Source organism: Malania oleifera, chromosome 4, assembly GCF_029873635.1.
Source record: "Malania oleifera isolate guangnan ecotype guangnan chromosome 4, ASM2987363v1, whole genome shotgun sequence".
NCBI lineage: Eukaryota > Viridiplantae > Streptophyta > Magnoliopsida > Santalales > Ximeniaceae > Malania > Malania oleifera.
In genome coordinates, this window is record NC_080420.1 from 91898815 (window position 1) to 91916130 (window position 17316).

At 35.9% G+C, this 17316-nt stretch overlaps 1 protein-coding gene across 2 annotated transcripts; it reads right to left on the reverse strand.

Moving 5' to 3' along the window:
• Positions 1-726: 726 nt before the first annotated feature.
• Positions 727-3441, reverse strand: LOC131153055 (putative F-box protein PP2-B12). 2 transcript variants are annotated; one of them, XM_058105081.1, is made up of 3 exons: positions 3055-3441; positions 1486-1604; positions 727-1347 (listed from the first exon to the last, which is right to left on the reverse strand). In XM_058105081.1, the coding sequence occupies exons 1-3, from the start codon at positions 3355-3357 to the stop codon at positions 855-857; spliced, it is 915 nt and encodes a 304-aa protein (XP_057961064.1). In that variant the 5' UTR covers positions 3358-3441; the 3' UTR covers positions 727-854. The 2 variants fall into 2 exon arrangements, with proteins under 2 accessions (XP_057961064.1, XP_057961063.1); XM_058105080.1 differs by having other exon boundaries at positions 727-1371; positions 3055-3390.
• Between the last annotated feature and the right edge of the window lie 13875 nt (positions 3442-17316).

Consider the following 17316-nt stretch of genomic DNA (forward strand, 5'->3'; position numbering starts at 1 on the left):
ATAACATATTTCCCTTAGCTAACTGGTTAGGAGATCTGACTCCAACTTTATTCCTATACCCGCAGCATACCAAACTCCAAAACCCTGAAATAATTTATATATATATATTCCTAATTCAATCAACCCAAACTCAGAATAATAACTATACTCGCCCTTTCCCTAGTCTCACATATCCCATTATATCCATAAAATTCCAAACTACTATTTATTTATCAATATTACCTGCTGGGATCTTCAACCCATGCCTGTGGTGTTTGGAAACCCAAAACCCTGAAATTACAACACCCTAGTTTAATCAACTCAAATACCAGTATATTTCTATCTTATAATTATTTTACTCCTAATCGAGCAAAGAAGGTGGTCTTTCTGGCCGAGTAAAGACAGGTGCTTTTTTAGTCAAGCAACTCCTGATCAAGCAAATATATTATCTTCTCTCGGTCGATCGGCCTTTTGGCCGAACAAAGATGCATTAATTGTCTCTTTGGCGGAGTAGCTCAACCATATTTTTGGTGGAGCAATTCTTGGCTAAGCATAAATATTCTCTCCTCTTGGTCAAACAACCTTTTAGCAAAACAAATATGGATTCTCTCTTTGGACAAGTTCTAAAGAGGTTTGGTATGCAAGAATAGAATGAAATGAGATTTATTCTTATTTTGTAAAAAAGTTAGAATGGAATTAATTCTTATATTTTTTTTGTATATTTAAAAAAAAATTAAAAATAAAAAATTGGTTAATGAGGTTCTCACATATGCAGAGTCCTTTTATTCCATTCCATTATTTGGTTACATCCGAACTTGACAATCGATTTATAAATGCCAAGAATCATTGACAAATAGAACTAATTCTCTGATTCATCAACCCTCTTTTGGCCTGATCTCAATCCCTTGGATAATAAGGCCAGACTTCCAGCGGCCACTCTCCACCTCCTTCACGCTCATCTCCAGCTCCTCACCTACGTCGTTGTTGAAGAACTCGCCCAATTCAACCTCACACCACCCATCTGCCCTCGCTTTCGGAAATGATTCATCATTCAATTCGCCAGGGGCAGGTGCTCCCAACCTTAGCATGTCAAAAGCACCGCTTAACAGCCCACCACGACCAGCACGCCTCCGTATGAGACGATATTTCCTCTCCTTTCTATCCAAATAAACAGACCGGACGATATTTTCGCCACCAGTTATCCCAGCAGCGACTTCCACAGGTTGGTATTCAAATCCATTCGTTGATTCCGTCTGCTTGAAAACCAAGTAAGCAGCATACTTCGTGTCTGGTGATAGCAAGCAAGTACTTATATTGCCACAAATTTCAAGCCAACACACATTGACAAGCTCAGCCACCTCTGGAAACCTGTGCGCAGGTACATAGAGCCAACTGCTTAGAGAAGAAATAGAGCCAACTGCTCAGAGAAGAAAGGGCACAAATTACGGGGGAAAAATTAAATAAAAAAAATGGCAGGGAAAAAAACTTGATGTGAGAATCGCAGACCTGGATTCTGGTAACGAAATCCACCTCCAATACATGGGAGTGTCAGCCCATACAATGGACAGGCTCCTTGGTGCTAACATGTAGCATTTCTTTCCATTCCATCTCTCTAATGAAAAGCTCTATTTAACGCAGGTGATAAAGGTATAAAATCAATAAGGGTGAGAAAATAGTACTAGCAAGCAGCAAGCAGAGAGAGAGAGAGAGAGAGAGAGAGCGAGAGAGAGAGAGAGAGAGAGAAGAACATTGGAAGTCAAGCATTGTTCTCAGCCAACCCCACAAGTACCAAGCACAAGAACATTGGCAGGCAGATATGGTTCTCAGCCAACTATATATTCAGAAAGGCCGCAAGCATGCCATAATGTATGCGCAGCACAAGGAACATCATGATGACCCATACTTATTTAAAACATACATGTCTTCCAGACCCCAACTGATGTCTTCTGAAATTCAAGTGACCGCAAGAAACTGCTTAAAAAAAGGATTTTTTTTTTTTCCAATATTTTTGAACTTTTTGCATATCTACCACTGGTTCATTTTGAGATAAAAGAGAGACTCACGGTTGAGTTTGGGAGCACAGGGTTTGGATCTTGGATTTGAATTTGTGCAGAGTCACAAAATTCAGTACTTATTTGTATTGCATCATGTCCAAATTGGCAAACCCACACAACAAGAAGTCTAAAGCTTAATATTCAAGCAAGCTCTCAAACATACGGTAATGGAGTAGAATTCCATACTAGAATAACTTGGACAAAATATTCAGCACTTTGTCAAATCCAGCGAAAAAAATTAAGAGAACTGACCACCAAGTCATTATAATAAGGAAACATAATAATTTATGCTTCTTTAAAATGATTTTCGACCAAAGAAAAAGAAGTAAAACACCCATTCACAAATTTTTTTTCCAGCCGTGTCGAACCTTGCTGGGCAGTTAACGACAAACCACCATAAAGCCCTTCATATCTATTTCTTTTTCGGAGCTAAAACCCTAAAAAATTTCAGACATTCTTTGTCTCTTTCAAAAACAATGTTTTCCTATTGTCCAAATGATAGGATACTCCTTCAGTTGTGACTCACATTCAGGGAGTCGTCCACTAATTCTGTAAGAAAGGAAAAGGTTTCATAATGTATATTTTGAAGTTTTCACATGCAGGTTAAGCGAATAAAAATTGGAATGCTGCCCCAGTTCGGACATTTAATTTTCTTTAAAACGAATTTTCAAATAAAAAAAAACTTACATATTCAACGAAAGCTTGACCGGTAAAAGTTAAAAAAAAAAAAATTAAAATTCGATCCTGCAAATGTCATTTCTTCCAATTAAATAACAACGATGACGATGACGATGACAGCGTTCTCAAACCACATTCTAACTAATACAAAATTCCATCCATCCTTTTCCAAAAACAATTTTTCAATAGAATAAATGCAATTTACCCCCCAAAAGTAGCGAAATTAAAACCGCAGAAACAAGAAAAATAAATCTCGAAACTACGCAGTGGATCTATATGTGATCGCAGCAAAGGAAGATAGAACAAAAACATGAAAACAGAAGCGGTAGAAATGGGGAATCACCTTGGTACCCTCGTCGATGAGGAAGGGGAAATCGCAGAGGCGGAAGAAAAGCTCTTTCTTGGAGGAGCAGTCGGCGAAAAGAGAGGAAGAGCAGGATCGGGAAATGAGGGTGTGGCAATAGGAGGGCAGAAATCGGTGCCAGACGGCGTCGGAATCAGCGGCAGAGAGGAAGGTGGGGGAGACCAGAGAGAGCCTGCAAGCGTCGGCTGGGCTCGTCAAAGACAGGATGTCGGCTATGCAGCCTTCCGGCAACATCAACAGATCCATCCCTCCACCGCCATTTCCATTTCCTTCCTCCATCATCCCTCTCTCTCTCTCTCTCTCTCTCTGAGCTTCTGTGCTTCTGTTCGATGGATAGTTTTTAAATACACTTCATAGTTCATACGTAATAAAAGTTGAACATAGAAATGTTTATTTATTCTAATTTATTCTAATGTTTATACGTAATAAAAGTTGACTTTAGAGGTTAATTTATTCTGTGCTTCTGTTCGATGGATAATTGACTTTAAATACACTTCATAGTTCATACGTAAAATAAGTACGGACCGCATGTTCTGTGGCTCTTAAATATGAGAGAGGTTAGTGTATTTTATTCTAATTTTTTAATAAAAATATAATATTAGTACATAGAAATGTTTATTTCACACTTAAGTTTTTTAATTAAAAAATTTTAATAACTTTTAAAAAAGGAGTGATTTGGTATTATCGTAAAATATTATAAAAAATTAAAATTAGAATTAAAAATTAAAAGTTGAACTAAAAGTTTAAAAAATTAGCAACCCAATTAAAAGAAGGCTTGAGAGCCATTAGTAGGAGATCATAAGTTTAAAAACAAAAACCAATCAAAAATGAGTTATATAATTAGGAAATTTTAAATCATATTATTCAAATTATTAGCGAGTCAATAATAGGAGTTTAGGAGTTTAAAAATCGTTCAATAAGAAAATAGTCATATAAATTTAAAATTTTAAAAATTTAAGAAAATTCAATTCTAATTTTAGAGGCTATGAGATGGAACGACCTATCTTCCATAATAAATTAGTTTCAGGCTAGTCGTAATTTTAAGGATTCTTTTATTTTATTAAATTTATACTCAACATTAAAAGATTTGAGCGCTATAAATAATCTCGTAAGACCATTGACCATCCAAGTAATCGTGGATTATAAAGCATAAGAAAAAAAAATTAAATATTCAATATTAATATCTTAAATACCCTCAAGACCGCATGTGATTAGTTTTAATAGAGTGGTCTTTCCTATGGAATTTTTTTGTAACGCCCCAACCCTCTAGTTAGGCCTGGAGTGCTACTAAAACATAACATACATGTCTCTTTGATACCATACATATACAACCCGTCCAAATAAAGGGAAACAGGTGTTCCATATTGATCATCATGCACATACACAGCGGAAAAAATATATACTAATACATCCAACACTTACGAGAGTTCTAACTATTTCCCACATACATACATAACTAATTCCATATCATGTTATTACAATCCCCAAAATAACAAAACTACTATCTATGTCTCACCAGCTTTAATAATATTTATTGACTGTCTAACACCAGTCCGGCAGTATGCTAAACTCGATCCCTTGAATGACTTAAAACATGATTTGTATAATAGGGTGAGACACATCTCAGTAAAACGGATTATATTATTATCAATGTGTGACTAGCATGAGTTGTCGTGTACACATAATACTGATAACATTTAAATACATTTAATTGAGTCGAAAGTCAAGGCCTACGGTCGTATCTACGGTTGTAACTTAGTGCCACATCAGAAGAAATTTGGAGAGCTCGGGTATAGAGTTGGTGGTTGGCGATTATCAAACTTTCATTGCTGGTTTGGTGGTCTAACCGACCTTGTTTGAGCGTATAAAAGCCGCGCAGGCTAGTGATGCAGAGTTGGCAGAGGTTAGGGAAAAGGTACAGTAGGGACTGGCTATAGAGTTTAACATCTCTGAGGGAGGTGTGCTGAAGTTTGGAACCAGGTTGTGTGTTCCAAATGATGATGAGATCAGAAGGACGATTCTGGAGGAAGCGCATCGTTCTATGTTTATAGTACATCCTGGTAGTACGAAGATGTATCGGGACTTGCGCGAGACCTTCTGGTGGTCTGGTATAAAGAGACAGATTGCTCAATTCTTGGAGCAGTGTCTAACGTGTCAGCAGGTGAAAGCTGAACATCAGATGTCGGCAGGGCTGTTGCAGCCTTTGCCTATTCCATTGTGAGAATGGGAGCACATATCCATGGATTTTGTGACCGGTTTGGCATCAGTGCTTCACGAGCAGAATGCTATTTTGGTGATCATGGATAGATTGACTAAATCTGCTCATTTCATACCAACGAAAGTTAGCTAACCTTTAAGTAGGCTGGTGAACTTGTACGTGCATGAGATTGTGAGAATACACGGAGTACCAATGTCCATTGTGTCAGATCGAGATCTGAGGTTTACTTCTCGATTCTGGACGAGCTTGTAGGAGGCATTGGAGACGAAACTTACTTTCAGTACAGCGTTCCACCCCCAAACTGATGGACAGTCGGAGAGGACGATACAGATATTGGAAGATATGTTGCGATATTATGTGTTAGACTTCGGTGGTAGCTGGATACAGTTTATGCCACTTGTAGAGTTCGCTTATAATAACAACTTCCAGTCTAGTATCAGGATGGCACCGTTCAAGGCTTTGTATGGTCAGAGGTGTCGATCTCCTTTGTGTTGGGATGAGGTCGGTGAACGTCAGGTGTTAGGACCTTAACTTGTGCAGCAGGCGTCTAAGAAGGTGGGTTTGATCCGGGAGAGGATTAGATCAGCTCAGAGTCGACAGAAGAGTTATACAGATGTTCACCGCCGTGACTTAGAGTTCGAAGTGGGAGGTAAGGTATTTCTGCATATCGCTCCGATGAAAGGGGTGATGATATTTGGGAGGAAGGGCAAGCTGAGCCTGAGGTATATCGGACCATTTGAGGTACTTGAGCGAGTGGGTCCGGTAGCCTATAGAGTTGCATTACCTTCAGCACTTTCGAGGGTCCATGATGTGTTTTCACGTATCCATGTTGAGGAGGTATCTGTTGGATCCTTTACATAATATTAGTTACGATGAGTTGGGAATTGGGGATACTTTAGCGTATGAGGAGATACCTGTTCAAGTTTTGGACCGTAAAGTTCAAAAACTTCGTACCAAAGAGATATCGTTAGTGAAGGTATTGTGGCGGAACCACGAGGTTAAGGAAGCTTCTTGGGAACTGGAAACGGAAATACGCTGGAAGTATCCACAGTTATTTTGAGCACTTGTACATAATCCTACTATGGGTTGGGATAGGTGGTTAGTCGTCGGGAGTGTGTCTATTGTGAACTCCTAAGACAGTTGTATATGTAACCACAGTATTCCTCCGCCATAAGTAAGGATATGTATGTGAATATGTATGATGGGACTGCGCTGTAATAGTCGCCAGTTTCTTGTTGGGAGTTCGTATATGTGTATTCCGAATATGACTTTATGAATGAGAGATGGCAAATTTCGAGGACGAAATTTTTGTAAGGAGGGGAGATTGTAAGAACCCGAATCGTGATAACTGGGTTTAAATAAATAAGAGAGGGGCAAATTGGGAATTTGGCATATTTCGTCGACGAAGCCAAATTTCGTCGATAGAGCCTTTGTTCTTCTCGTCGACGAAATTCAGAGACTCATCGACGAGGAGAAGCTGAGGAGTTTCAGAAATCGGGAATATCAGGATTCGTTGACAAAGCCATCGATTCATCGACGAAGTCAGTGAAAGATTTGTCGACGAGAACACCATTTCGTCGACGAAGTTGCCTGGGTCAAGGGGCTATAAATATCATTTTCCTTTACTTCCTCTCTCAGAAACTCAAAACATATATCTCTCTCTCTCTAGAACTCTCTCTACACTCCTTCTCTCTAGATTTCTTCGCAGATCGTTGATGGAATCGAAAATCTGAAGCTATCACGAGGATCGTGGAAGGATTCTCTACAATTTCTACGGATCGGAATCTCGTTTCGAAAATTTTTGGGTTTCGAAAAAAAATCGAGGTAAGGCTCGATTTTCAATTCTGATCCGGTAGTTTTATAGGTAACTGTCTTGTGAGCATATTATGTATTGTTATTTGTAGGTTTGGGAACTCGATTCGCTGTTTAGGGGCCTTGGAGTTTGGCATTTGTTATTCGGGGAAAAGGTAAGGGGAACTATGTTCATATTGGTTATTTTTCAAAACAGACTCGGTGGAACTGTGGTCCACGATCCTCTGTGTGTTTTCGCTACTCATTTGGGGGGATCTAAAGGGGGAAAACTATGGGTTTTTCATTATTACAGTTTTGGGAAAAGGGGGCGACAGGCTGCATCCCTAGTTTTGTTGAAAACCGTGGGTATATGTTGATTTATACTGTGATATTGGGATGGCCATGCCTTGACTTGTCTAAACTGTATTTGTTTGAAAAATCATGATTTAGATTACGAAATGGGTATGGTTTGTTTGGTTATATAAGCATGCATGTGTGTGTGATATGTTGAAATGCTAGTAGGAACGCGGTTCCGAACTTGTTCTAGGTACTGAGAGTGTCCGACTCTATATCCGAGGGCGTGTATTTTACCGCCTGCCATGTGGGCAAGGGTGTCCAGCTCTATATTTAAGGGTGTGAGTCTATTCCGGCAGATCAGGCCAAAGGGTATAGATCCACCAGTATGTGTCAGTACGATGCCATGGGAGTCGGAGACTAGCCATGTGCCGGTGGCGCCTTGTTCGCGGGTTGGCTACGGGCCAACGCCATATGTCTCCGGCCGACTTCGGGCTGAAGGGTGTGACGACACCAAGATTGCTAATCATGTGTATGTGTATGGGTGTGTGTATGCACTGTGGAAATTAGTACTGGAATGCATTTAACTGCGTGTATGTTGTATCATGATAACACTCAAATGTCACACACAGATATAACTTGTGTTCTTCCTTATTGAGAGGTGTCTCACCCCTATTGTACGTACATTTTTACAGGTCCTTCAAGTAATCGAAACTGTACATAATATTTGATTATTCGTTGTATTCCCGACGTGTGATCGGAAGAGGGAAACTAGCCCTATGAATAGTCTTGAACTGGTTCAGACCCAATTAAGAGAACGAGGTGCACCAGTCTATAAGGTGTTGTATTAGGTATTGCTCCACCCATTAAGCGAGTCATAGTTAAATCCTCTTACTTGTGATCCTGAGGTGGGGATGCAAGCAGTATTGGCCGAACCCCGATAACATATCGTGTGTCTACTATTAATTTTCAGCACTTTATATTTCTACACATGTATGCTATATTCAATATATTATGAATGTTGCGCATGATTTAATTTTCGCATATTACTTTTATCTGCGCAATTGGTATATGCTTAGAAAGACCTTAGGTTGTGTATTATTGATATTTGGTTTAACTTAGGCAAAAGTTTTAAAGTTCCAATTCACCACCCCCCCCTTCTCTTGGGAATATACCAATTTCAATAGATTCTCAAATATTAAGTTACCAAAACATGCACAACGACTATAATTCAAAAGATGATATAAATAGCTAACCCTAAATGTGTTTTGAATAAGAGATTACACCTATTATTGAATATCAAGGGTGATTTGCGTAGTTCTTGTTGAAAGTTTTTCTATGTTTATGTTTTCAAGCTTATAGCTTTTCAAAACCAAAAAACCTAGCCTAACTCTTTGAGGTTCGTAGCAATATCATTATGATAGTGTATTAGATTTAATTGTGTATGCATCTACTCTATTCAGAGACCTTCTTTTTGTACAACTCTACTGTTATTATTTCTTTGTATTATGATGGTTTTGGTATTAAATTGTTGTACAAGTGAAAGAGTTTTTTGCTTGAAAGGTTTCTCCACCTATTAAAGGAGAGAGGTGACTCTGCCTAGTGAAGGAGTGAGGCTACTCCTAAGAAAAAAAGAGAGGTAACTCTACCAAAGTAAAAGAGAGAGGCGACTCCGCCTATTGAAGGAGGTTTGTAAAAGGCTTCTCCGCCTACTAAAAAACATAGGCTTCTCCTCATACTAAATGAGGGATAGTGAATCCTCAAAGCGGGTTGCTTGAGGTAAGAAGGTAGGCATGGTCGCCCAACCTTGTGAAAATTCGGTGTCACTCTCTTCCCTAAATCTTTTATATTTTAAGCATATTAATATTATGTTGTTTGATTACTTGTTGAACTCATTGCAAATACCTTGTTATAGTTAAGTGTATTTATATTAGCAGAAATTTGCTAAGAATACTGTTATGAATATTGTTACTACTAGATAATTTGATCACGTATTGAATTTATAGCAACGATTCTTGTGTCGTTAAGAATATTTATATTGATATTGATTTGTTGTAAATATTGTTAATATTGAGTAGTTGATCACATGTTGAAATTAGTAAACAAAATCTTTCATAGTTAAAGATATATCTTTATATATATAGATAGATTTAATTGTTGGGAATACTATTGGAGTATTTGTGAAAATCAATCTAAAAATTGATTAAGCTTCCGCATAATTTTTAAAATACCCAATTCATCCACTCTTGGGATCACACATCGACTTTCAATTTGTACACACTTTTTAATTAAAATTAAAATTAAAATAAAATGATCATATGAATTAAATTTAATTAAAAGGAAAATACTCATAAATTTTAAAAAATTGAAAATTATAAAATCTGATTATATAATATTTTTTTTACTATTTTTCAAATCTTATGTGCAATAAGATTGTTATCATAAAGTAAATTTTAAAAATATAACAATTAAGTAAAACAATTTCAACAATTTTTTTATTATAATATTTTAAAAAAATATTATTTTGAAATTTCATTATTTTAATTGTAATATTATATTCAAAAATAAAAATAAGAATTTTCAATGAAGTTTTAAATTTGTTTTAACTTTGCAAATAGTAATCAAATAGGTTGAGAGCATATTTCTATGTTCTCTTACCTTGATATATATATAGGAAAATTTTAAGTGTTTTTTTATTTTATTAAATTTATACACAACCTCAAAAGATTTGAGTGTTATAAATAATCTCATAAGACAGTTGACCATCCAATTGATCGTCGATTAAAAAGCATAAGGAAAAAAAATTAAATATTCAAAATTAATATCTTAAAACATCCTGAAGACCGCATGTGATTAGTTTTAATAGAGTGGTTTTCCCTAGGAAATTTTTTAATTTAAACTAACGCATGGGTGAGTAGAATGGGTGATTAGGTGTTACCTGCACTCAATTCAGTATTGCAAATAATAAAAATATATACATCCATCATTGTATTTTTTTTTTTTTCTTAATTTTATATCTGAAGAAGTTTTAAATTTGGAATTGTATTAGATTTGGATAAGATATAGTAATATAAATTTGTTCAAATCTATCTAAATTCAATTCTAAAACCCAAAATTCACGTTCTCTAGGGTAACATTAGAATTAAGGAACATGAATTAGAAGCATGACCTAGCTTACTCTGATTTAATTTTGTGCAATTAAATTAAAAAAATAATATATTTAAATTTTCTTTGAAATAGATATATCTTATGTAAAAATAATATAAAACAAATCAAAGCCGTGTGTTCTTGACAATATAGGGTCAATCAACTGATTTGACAATTTTTAGGTATTTTGAATGACCAGCATTGACTCTTAAGTAGTTAATATTTTAAGTGTTATTTTATTAAACCTACACTTGAGGGTTGAGGGCTACAAGTAATGTCATGAGACTGTTGACCATCCAAACAATTGTGGACTAAAAAACTCCACGTTTTCTTCTATCCCTACACGTAAAAAGTATTATAATTCATATAAGATGAAATTAATTATTTAATATTATTATCTTAAACAACTTTAAACTCTTGAGGGGGATGTCAAGACGTCACCGAGTAGTCTATGATAGAATGACTTTCCATTGGAGTTATTTTATTTAAATTAGTTTATGATACGTTGTCGGCAGTACGCGTGTTACCCGAGCTCCATATAACCGGATAAATAAAAAAATATATATCCAGCATTGCATTTATTTTTTTTCTCTTTAAAATTAGGGTCCACTTGGATCAAGCATTTTGGTGGGGAAAGGAAAAGGAAGGAAAATGTGAAGAAAATTTATTTTCTATTGCATTTTTTTTCTTTGTATTAAATACTAGTAAAAATGAAAGTTTGTTCTAATATGATTAAAAATTAAAGAAAATTAAAGGTGAATGATGTATAAAACCAAATTTTTGTTCATTGATTTGATATATATATATATATATATATATATATATATATATTTGTTTTTTCAATTTCCTTGATAACCAAATATGAGAGATGAGATTCCTTTACATTTTTCTTTTATTTCCCTTATATTTTCTAAGTTCCAAACCGGGCCTTAGGGTCCATCTTAATCAAAGATTTTACGTGGGAAAAGAAAAGGAAAGGAAAATAAGGAAGAAACTCATTTTCCTTATATTTCCCTTCTTTATCAAACACTATAAAAAATAAAAGTTTATATTAATTTGCCTAAAAATTATAACAATAAAGTATTAATGATGTGTAAAATCAAATTTTTGTTTATAAATTTGCCATATTTTTTCAATTTATTTTTTTTTTTCTCATTTTCCTTGATAACCAAACATGAAAATGAGGATTCCTTTATATTTTCCTTTTCTTTTTCTAATATTTTATGAATTCCAAACGGACCTTAGAGTTCATTTGAATCAAGAATTTTATTTGAGAAAAAAAAAGGAAGAAGGAAATTCATTTTTAATTGTATTTTCGTTCTATGTTAAATTCTATTTAAAATAAAAATTTATTTTACTATGTGTCGCGACATCACAGAGACGGATCCCGAGACCGCGAGGGATTAAAATATGATGTTGAAAAACTTTGATTTGGAGTCGCCACTAACCTATTTTTTCTTGATGCAATTAGAACACTTAATTATTATTCATTTGATTGGTCACTAGGCTAAAACTAAGTCAAGGAACTAGTAGTCTCGGTCTGCTTATACCATAATCGAAATCAAGAATTCAATTATACGAAGAGAAGGAATTTGCACCCTTACACACCCATTCTATGAATAGTACTTAATTAATTATGAATTATCCACAAATAGAATTTAATAACTTTAACTTAACTCCTTTTAAAATCAACAAATAAATGAATAAATAAATAAACAAACAAAATTAACGGGAGATTAAAAATCTCAATGTGATTTAAGATTATCTAATAAGATCTCTAAACGAGTGGATCTTTTTAGATAAACCCCTTGTCGACACCCCAATTTTAACGAGGCCCTCCTAAGAAGGCCCGGCATCAATAAAGTTTGATTTTGAGTCCAACATGATCCCGGATTTTAAAATTAAGACCTGAAGTCCCCATAATGTCCAAATTTGAGTCCTTTTGATGTTAACCCGAGTATTATAGTTTTCATGAGTCTATTTGGTTTTCAAATCATAAGTCGTTAGATTTTTAATTAGGTCTTCTTAGTTTTGCCTTTTTAAACCTTAGTGTTGTTATCCTAGTGTGAGTCATTCTAATTGCAAAATTAATCTCCAAGAGCCAGTAATTTTAAAACTCATTTCCCTTAGGCTAGGCATTATGACCTGAGTCATAAAACCCCAAATTTGAGCCAAAAATTGGTCTCTGTTAAACTAGGATTCCTTAACTGTTAATTAATTTCAGAATTAGTTTTCTTTCATTTTTCATTTAAGTCCTATTCAAAATTAGAATCCCATTTTGAAGTTCCAGTTATTTCAAAAAGGAATTTTCCCATTTTAAGCTTGAGTCGTGCTAGCCTAGAAAAAATATTGAGTCCTTTTTACTTTCATTTTAAAATGAGTTTTCCTAACTTTAGTTGATGTGCAAGAATTAATGTAGCACCCCGACCCTCTTTGTGGGCCCAGAGTGCCACTAAACATATATACATACATACATCTCTCTTATACCATACATAAACAACCCGCCCAAATAAGGGAAATCGGGTGTTCCATACTGAACTGTATAAACATACACGACGGAAAACATACATCTTCTAATAAAACTTACCAGAGTTTCTAACTATTTCCCATATACATCCATACATAACTGGAACATAATCTATTATATAAAAACAATCCCCAAAAGACAGACCTTACATAAAATCTCACCAGCTCTGACAAGGACTGTCCACTATCTACCTCTGCCTAGAAACACGCTAGGCTCGATCCCTCGGAGGACCTAAAATAACATTTGTATGCTAGGGTGAGACACCTCTCAGTAAGACAGATTATATTATCATTAGTATGTTACTAGCATGAGATTTTGTGTGTACATAAACTGCTAACATTTAAATGCATTTAATTGACATTTTAAAATCTATACTACTCTGTAAATCTGAAAATACATACTGCTGGCTCAATATAGCCCTTTCAATAGTAAATATGCTCATATATGCCTAGAAAATACAACCCGGTATGTAGGACTAGCATCATTATGTCCTCACACACACGTGCGACATGCTTCCCCTCATGATAGATTGAGTGGCCCGAAGGTTAGACTTAACAAATAGTCGACCGACTAATGCTAAGTCAAACATAAAGTAGTACGATAGTGCCTACTCTCTCCCTCTCTCTCTTTGTGCCCGAAGGCTGCCTAAAGGCCGAGTCATCCAGAATACTTCGTCAGATGGGGCCTCGAAATCACTCCTTCTAGGAATACTTTACCCAGGCCACTAGTCGCCTATCCCATCCACACTCTAACTGAGCAGTGTGGTTGCACCCTTACATACATATAGCTATGGTACCGTGCTCTAACCATGAGATCATTATAACAGTGCTCTACTTTCATATATGGCAATTTACATCATATAAAAATGTAATCGTCATTCATTTCATAAAATTGTAATATAACATACTTTGTACATAACTCTGCGAAAACATCTGCTTGATACTGACTCAGTAAAAACCGACGCATCATAAATTCAACATTTAGCGGTCACATCTCATCTCATCTCATCTCATCTCTTGGCATATATCCATCAAATTTCTCATCTCGGCTTATAGCCGTTACATTTCAATATTACACAGAACCTGCTCATTTAATGTCAATTAAAAATATACTCATGCCACAAAATTTTCTTTTGGTAACTCATACATAACTCAACTGCTTGAGAACATGCATATTGCTACTAAAACGGGAAAAATGGAGATAATCAACCCTACCATATTTGGTTGATTTTCAAACAAGTCTATGGTTTGAAATAACAACTTTCCAACCAGTGAAAAGGTTCATAAAGATCCATATGATATTTTAAAAATATCATATTTAGATTTAAACGGTTGGTTTTGAAAATAAAGTCAGTTAATCAAACCCTAGGCCCGAAAACCCTAAAAAAGTTGTAACTATTTACCTAAAATCCGTTTTAACATTTCAATCCATTAAGACTCGTAAACATAGCTGAAATAATATAATCCCCTTACCTATTTCCTTAAAATAACCTAAGACACTCGAAAATCGAACCTTGGCTTTTCCTGAGATCAAGAATCCACTCCGCTAAACTTGTAGATATTCGCTTCCTGATCCTCGTGGTAACTTCTGATCATTGAAACGGGCAACGGACGACGAAAGTTCAAAGATAGATAGAGAGAGAGAGAGAGAGAGAGAGAGAGAGAGAGAGAGAGAGAGAGAGAGAGAGAGAGAGTGTGTGTGTGTGTGTGTGTGTGTGTGTGTGTGTGTGTGGTCGCAAGTTCTAGAGAGAGAGGGAGAGATAATTTGATTTCTTAACTATGAAGCAATTGAAAATCTATTTATAGACCCCCTTGACCCAATCAAATTCGTCGACGAAATGACACCTTTGTTGATGAGCCACATAAGGTCATTCGTCGACGAAGGAAGAACCTCGTTGTTGAATCCTAAGCCTGATATTTTTCAGAAGTTTTGGGTCTCTTCGTCGATGAAGCTTTGAATTTCAGTGACAAGCCTCGGAAAGACCTTCGTCGACGAGAACATGGAGTCTACTGAAAATCTCCTTTTTCCTTCCTTATTTAATTTCCTTATTTTCCTTGTTCGAGTCTTTACAATCTTTCCTCCTTATAAAATTTTTGTCCTTGAAATTTTTTAACTGCTTTCTATCACATCATCTAAACCATCACTGCTCTGACTCTAGGAAGAGTTGGTGGCCACCCACATAGCAATCCCGTCCCAAATTTATTACCTGCCCTCACTTATGGTGGAGGAATACCGTGGTTACACATAGTATCTCGGGAGATTAAAATATCCAAACATACCTCTCCCGAAGATCAATCATACTCTGAACATGAACAAACCTACACTACCAAACATACACATAAACCACTTACTTACCCTTCTGCTTACCTATCTAACTCTAAGCGTCTCTGAATAACTGAGGATACTTCTGAAGTATCTCTGACTCTAGCTCCCATGAAGCCTCCTCTACTGCATGATTATTCCACAATACCTTTACTAACGGAATTCTCTTCGTACGTAACTTCTGCTTTCTATAGTCTAAGATCTGAACTACTATCTCCTCATATGCTAACGTGTCCCCGAGCTCCAACGACTCGTAATTGATCACATGCAAATGATCTGGAACATACCTCCTAAGCATGGACACGTGGAACACATCATGAATCCTAGACAATGCGGGTGGTAATGCTATCCTGTACGCCACTGAACCGACTCTCTCCAAAATCTCGAATGGTCTGACGTACCTAGGGCTCAACTTGCCCTTCCTACCAAACCTTATCACTCCTTTCATTGGAGCAATCCTTAAAAACACAGCATCACCCACCTCGAACTCTAACTCCCGTCGGCATGTATCTGCGTAGCTCTTTTGCTAACTCTAAGCTATTTTAATCTATTTCCTTATGAGCTTGATCTTCTCTAAAGTCTACTGGCAAACTCTGGCCCCAATATTTATCGCTCACCATCCTCATCCCAATACAATAGAGATCGACACCTCCGACCATACAGTGCCTCATACGGTGTTATCTCGATACTGGCCTGATAACTGTTGTTGTAGGCGAACTCAATTAACGACAGATATGTAACGACCTGAAAATTCAAGCCATTTTTTTTTACTATAAAATTATGTTTCTCTTATACCCGTGATAAATCTACTATAACATACCTATGTAGCGGAAAACATAGAATCTTAAAACCATAATTACAATACCAAAATTCAGTATTTTCCCAAACCATGTATACATATACATCATTCCAAAAATCCTCCACCAGACTTCCTAAACCACTCTAAATACATCTCCTTGAAACACTTACCCTGTAGACAGGGCAGTACAAAATCCCTCATATCTTCGAGCTTGATTTGCTTGTCTAACTGGATCACCTGAAATATTTAAATTACTGGGATGAGACAACTTTTAATAAGATGAAATATGCTATTTCTAGTGTGTGACAGCAGAGTTTACATGAATAATATACTGTTAAACAATTGAAACTGAGATAGCATGTAAAATAACATACAAAATAATTCACACCTGTGTAGCTTAGAATATAACTGTTTCTAGACTTTCTATTTAATCATACTTCTAGTAATTATAAATACATCTGCTGTTTTTTTTTTTTTTAAATCTATATATATATATATATATATATATATATATATATATATATATATATATACCTAATTGTGAAAACATCCCTAGATGGTTGTATGTCATGATTTAACTCCTCATGACAGGGTTGTGCGGCCGTAGGCAGGACTTAACACTAGTTGGTCTACTAGGATAAGTCAACTGAAATCTCCCTAATCAGATCGGTCGCCTCAACTTGGACTACCATGTAGTCTGCAGTACCTCCCAAGGCACGATCAACTACTGATAAATCCACACACTATCTGAGATATGTGATTGCACTCTGATCTGAAATAGCTACGGTATTTTCCCTAATAACACATAATTTCATATCCCAAAAATACATATGTTTTACTGATAAAATTTCTAAAATTACTAGCATAACATATTTCCCTTAACTAACTGGCCAGGAGATCTGACTCGAACTCTATTCCTATGCCCGCAGCATACCAAACTCCAAAACTCTGAAATAATATATATATATATTCCTAATTCAATCAACCCAAACTCAGAATAATAACTATATTCACCCTTTCCCCAGGCTCACATATCCCATTATATCCATAAAATTCCAAACTACTATTTATTTATCAATATTACCTGAGTTTTTGGGGAAACACTTGTTGCGATCTTCAACCCATGCCTGTGGTGTTTGGAAA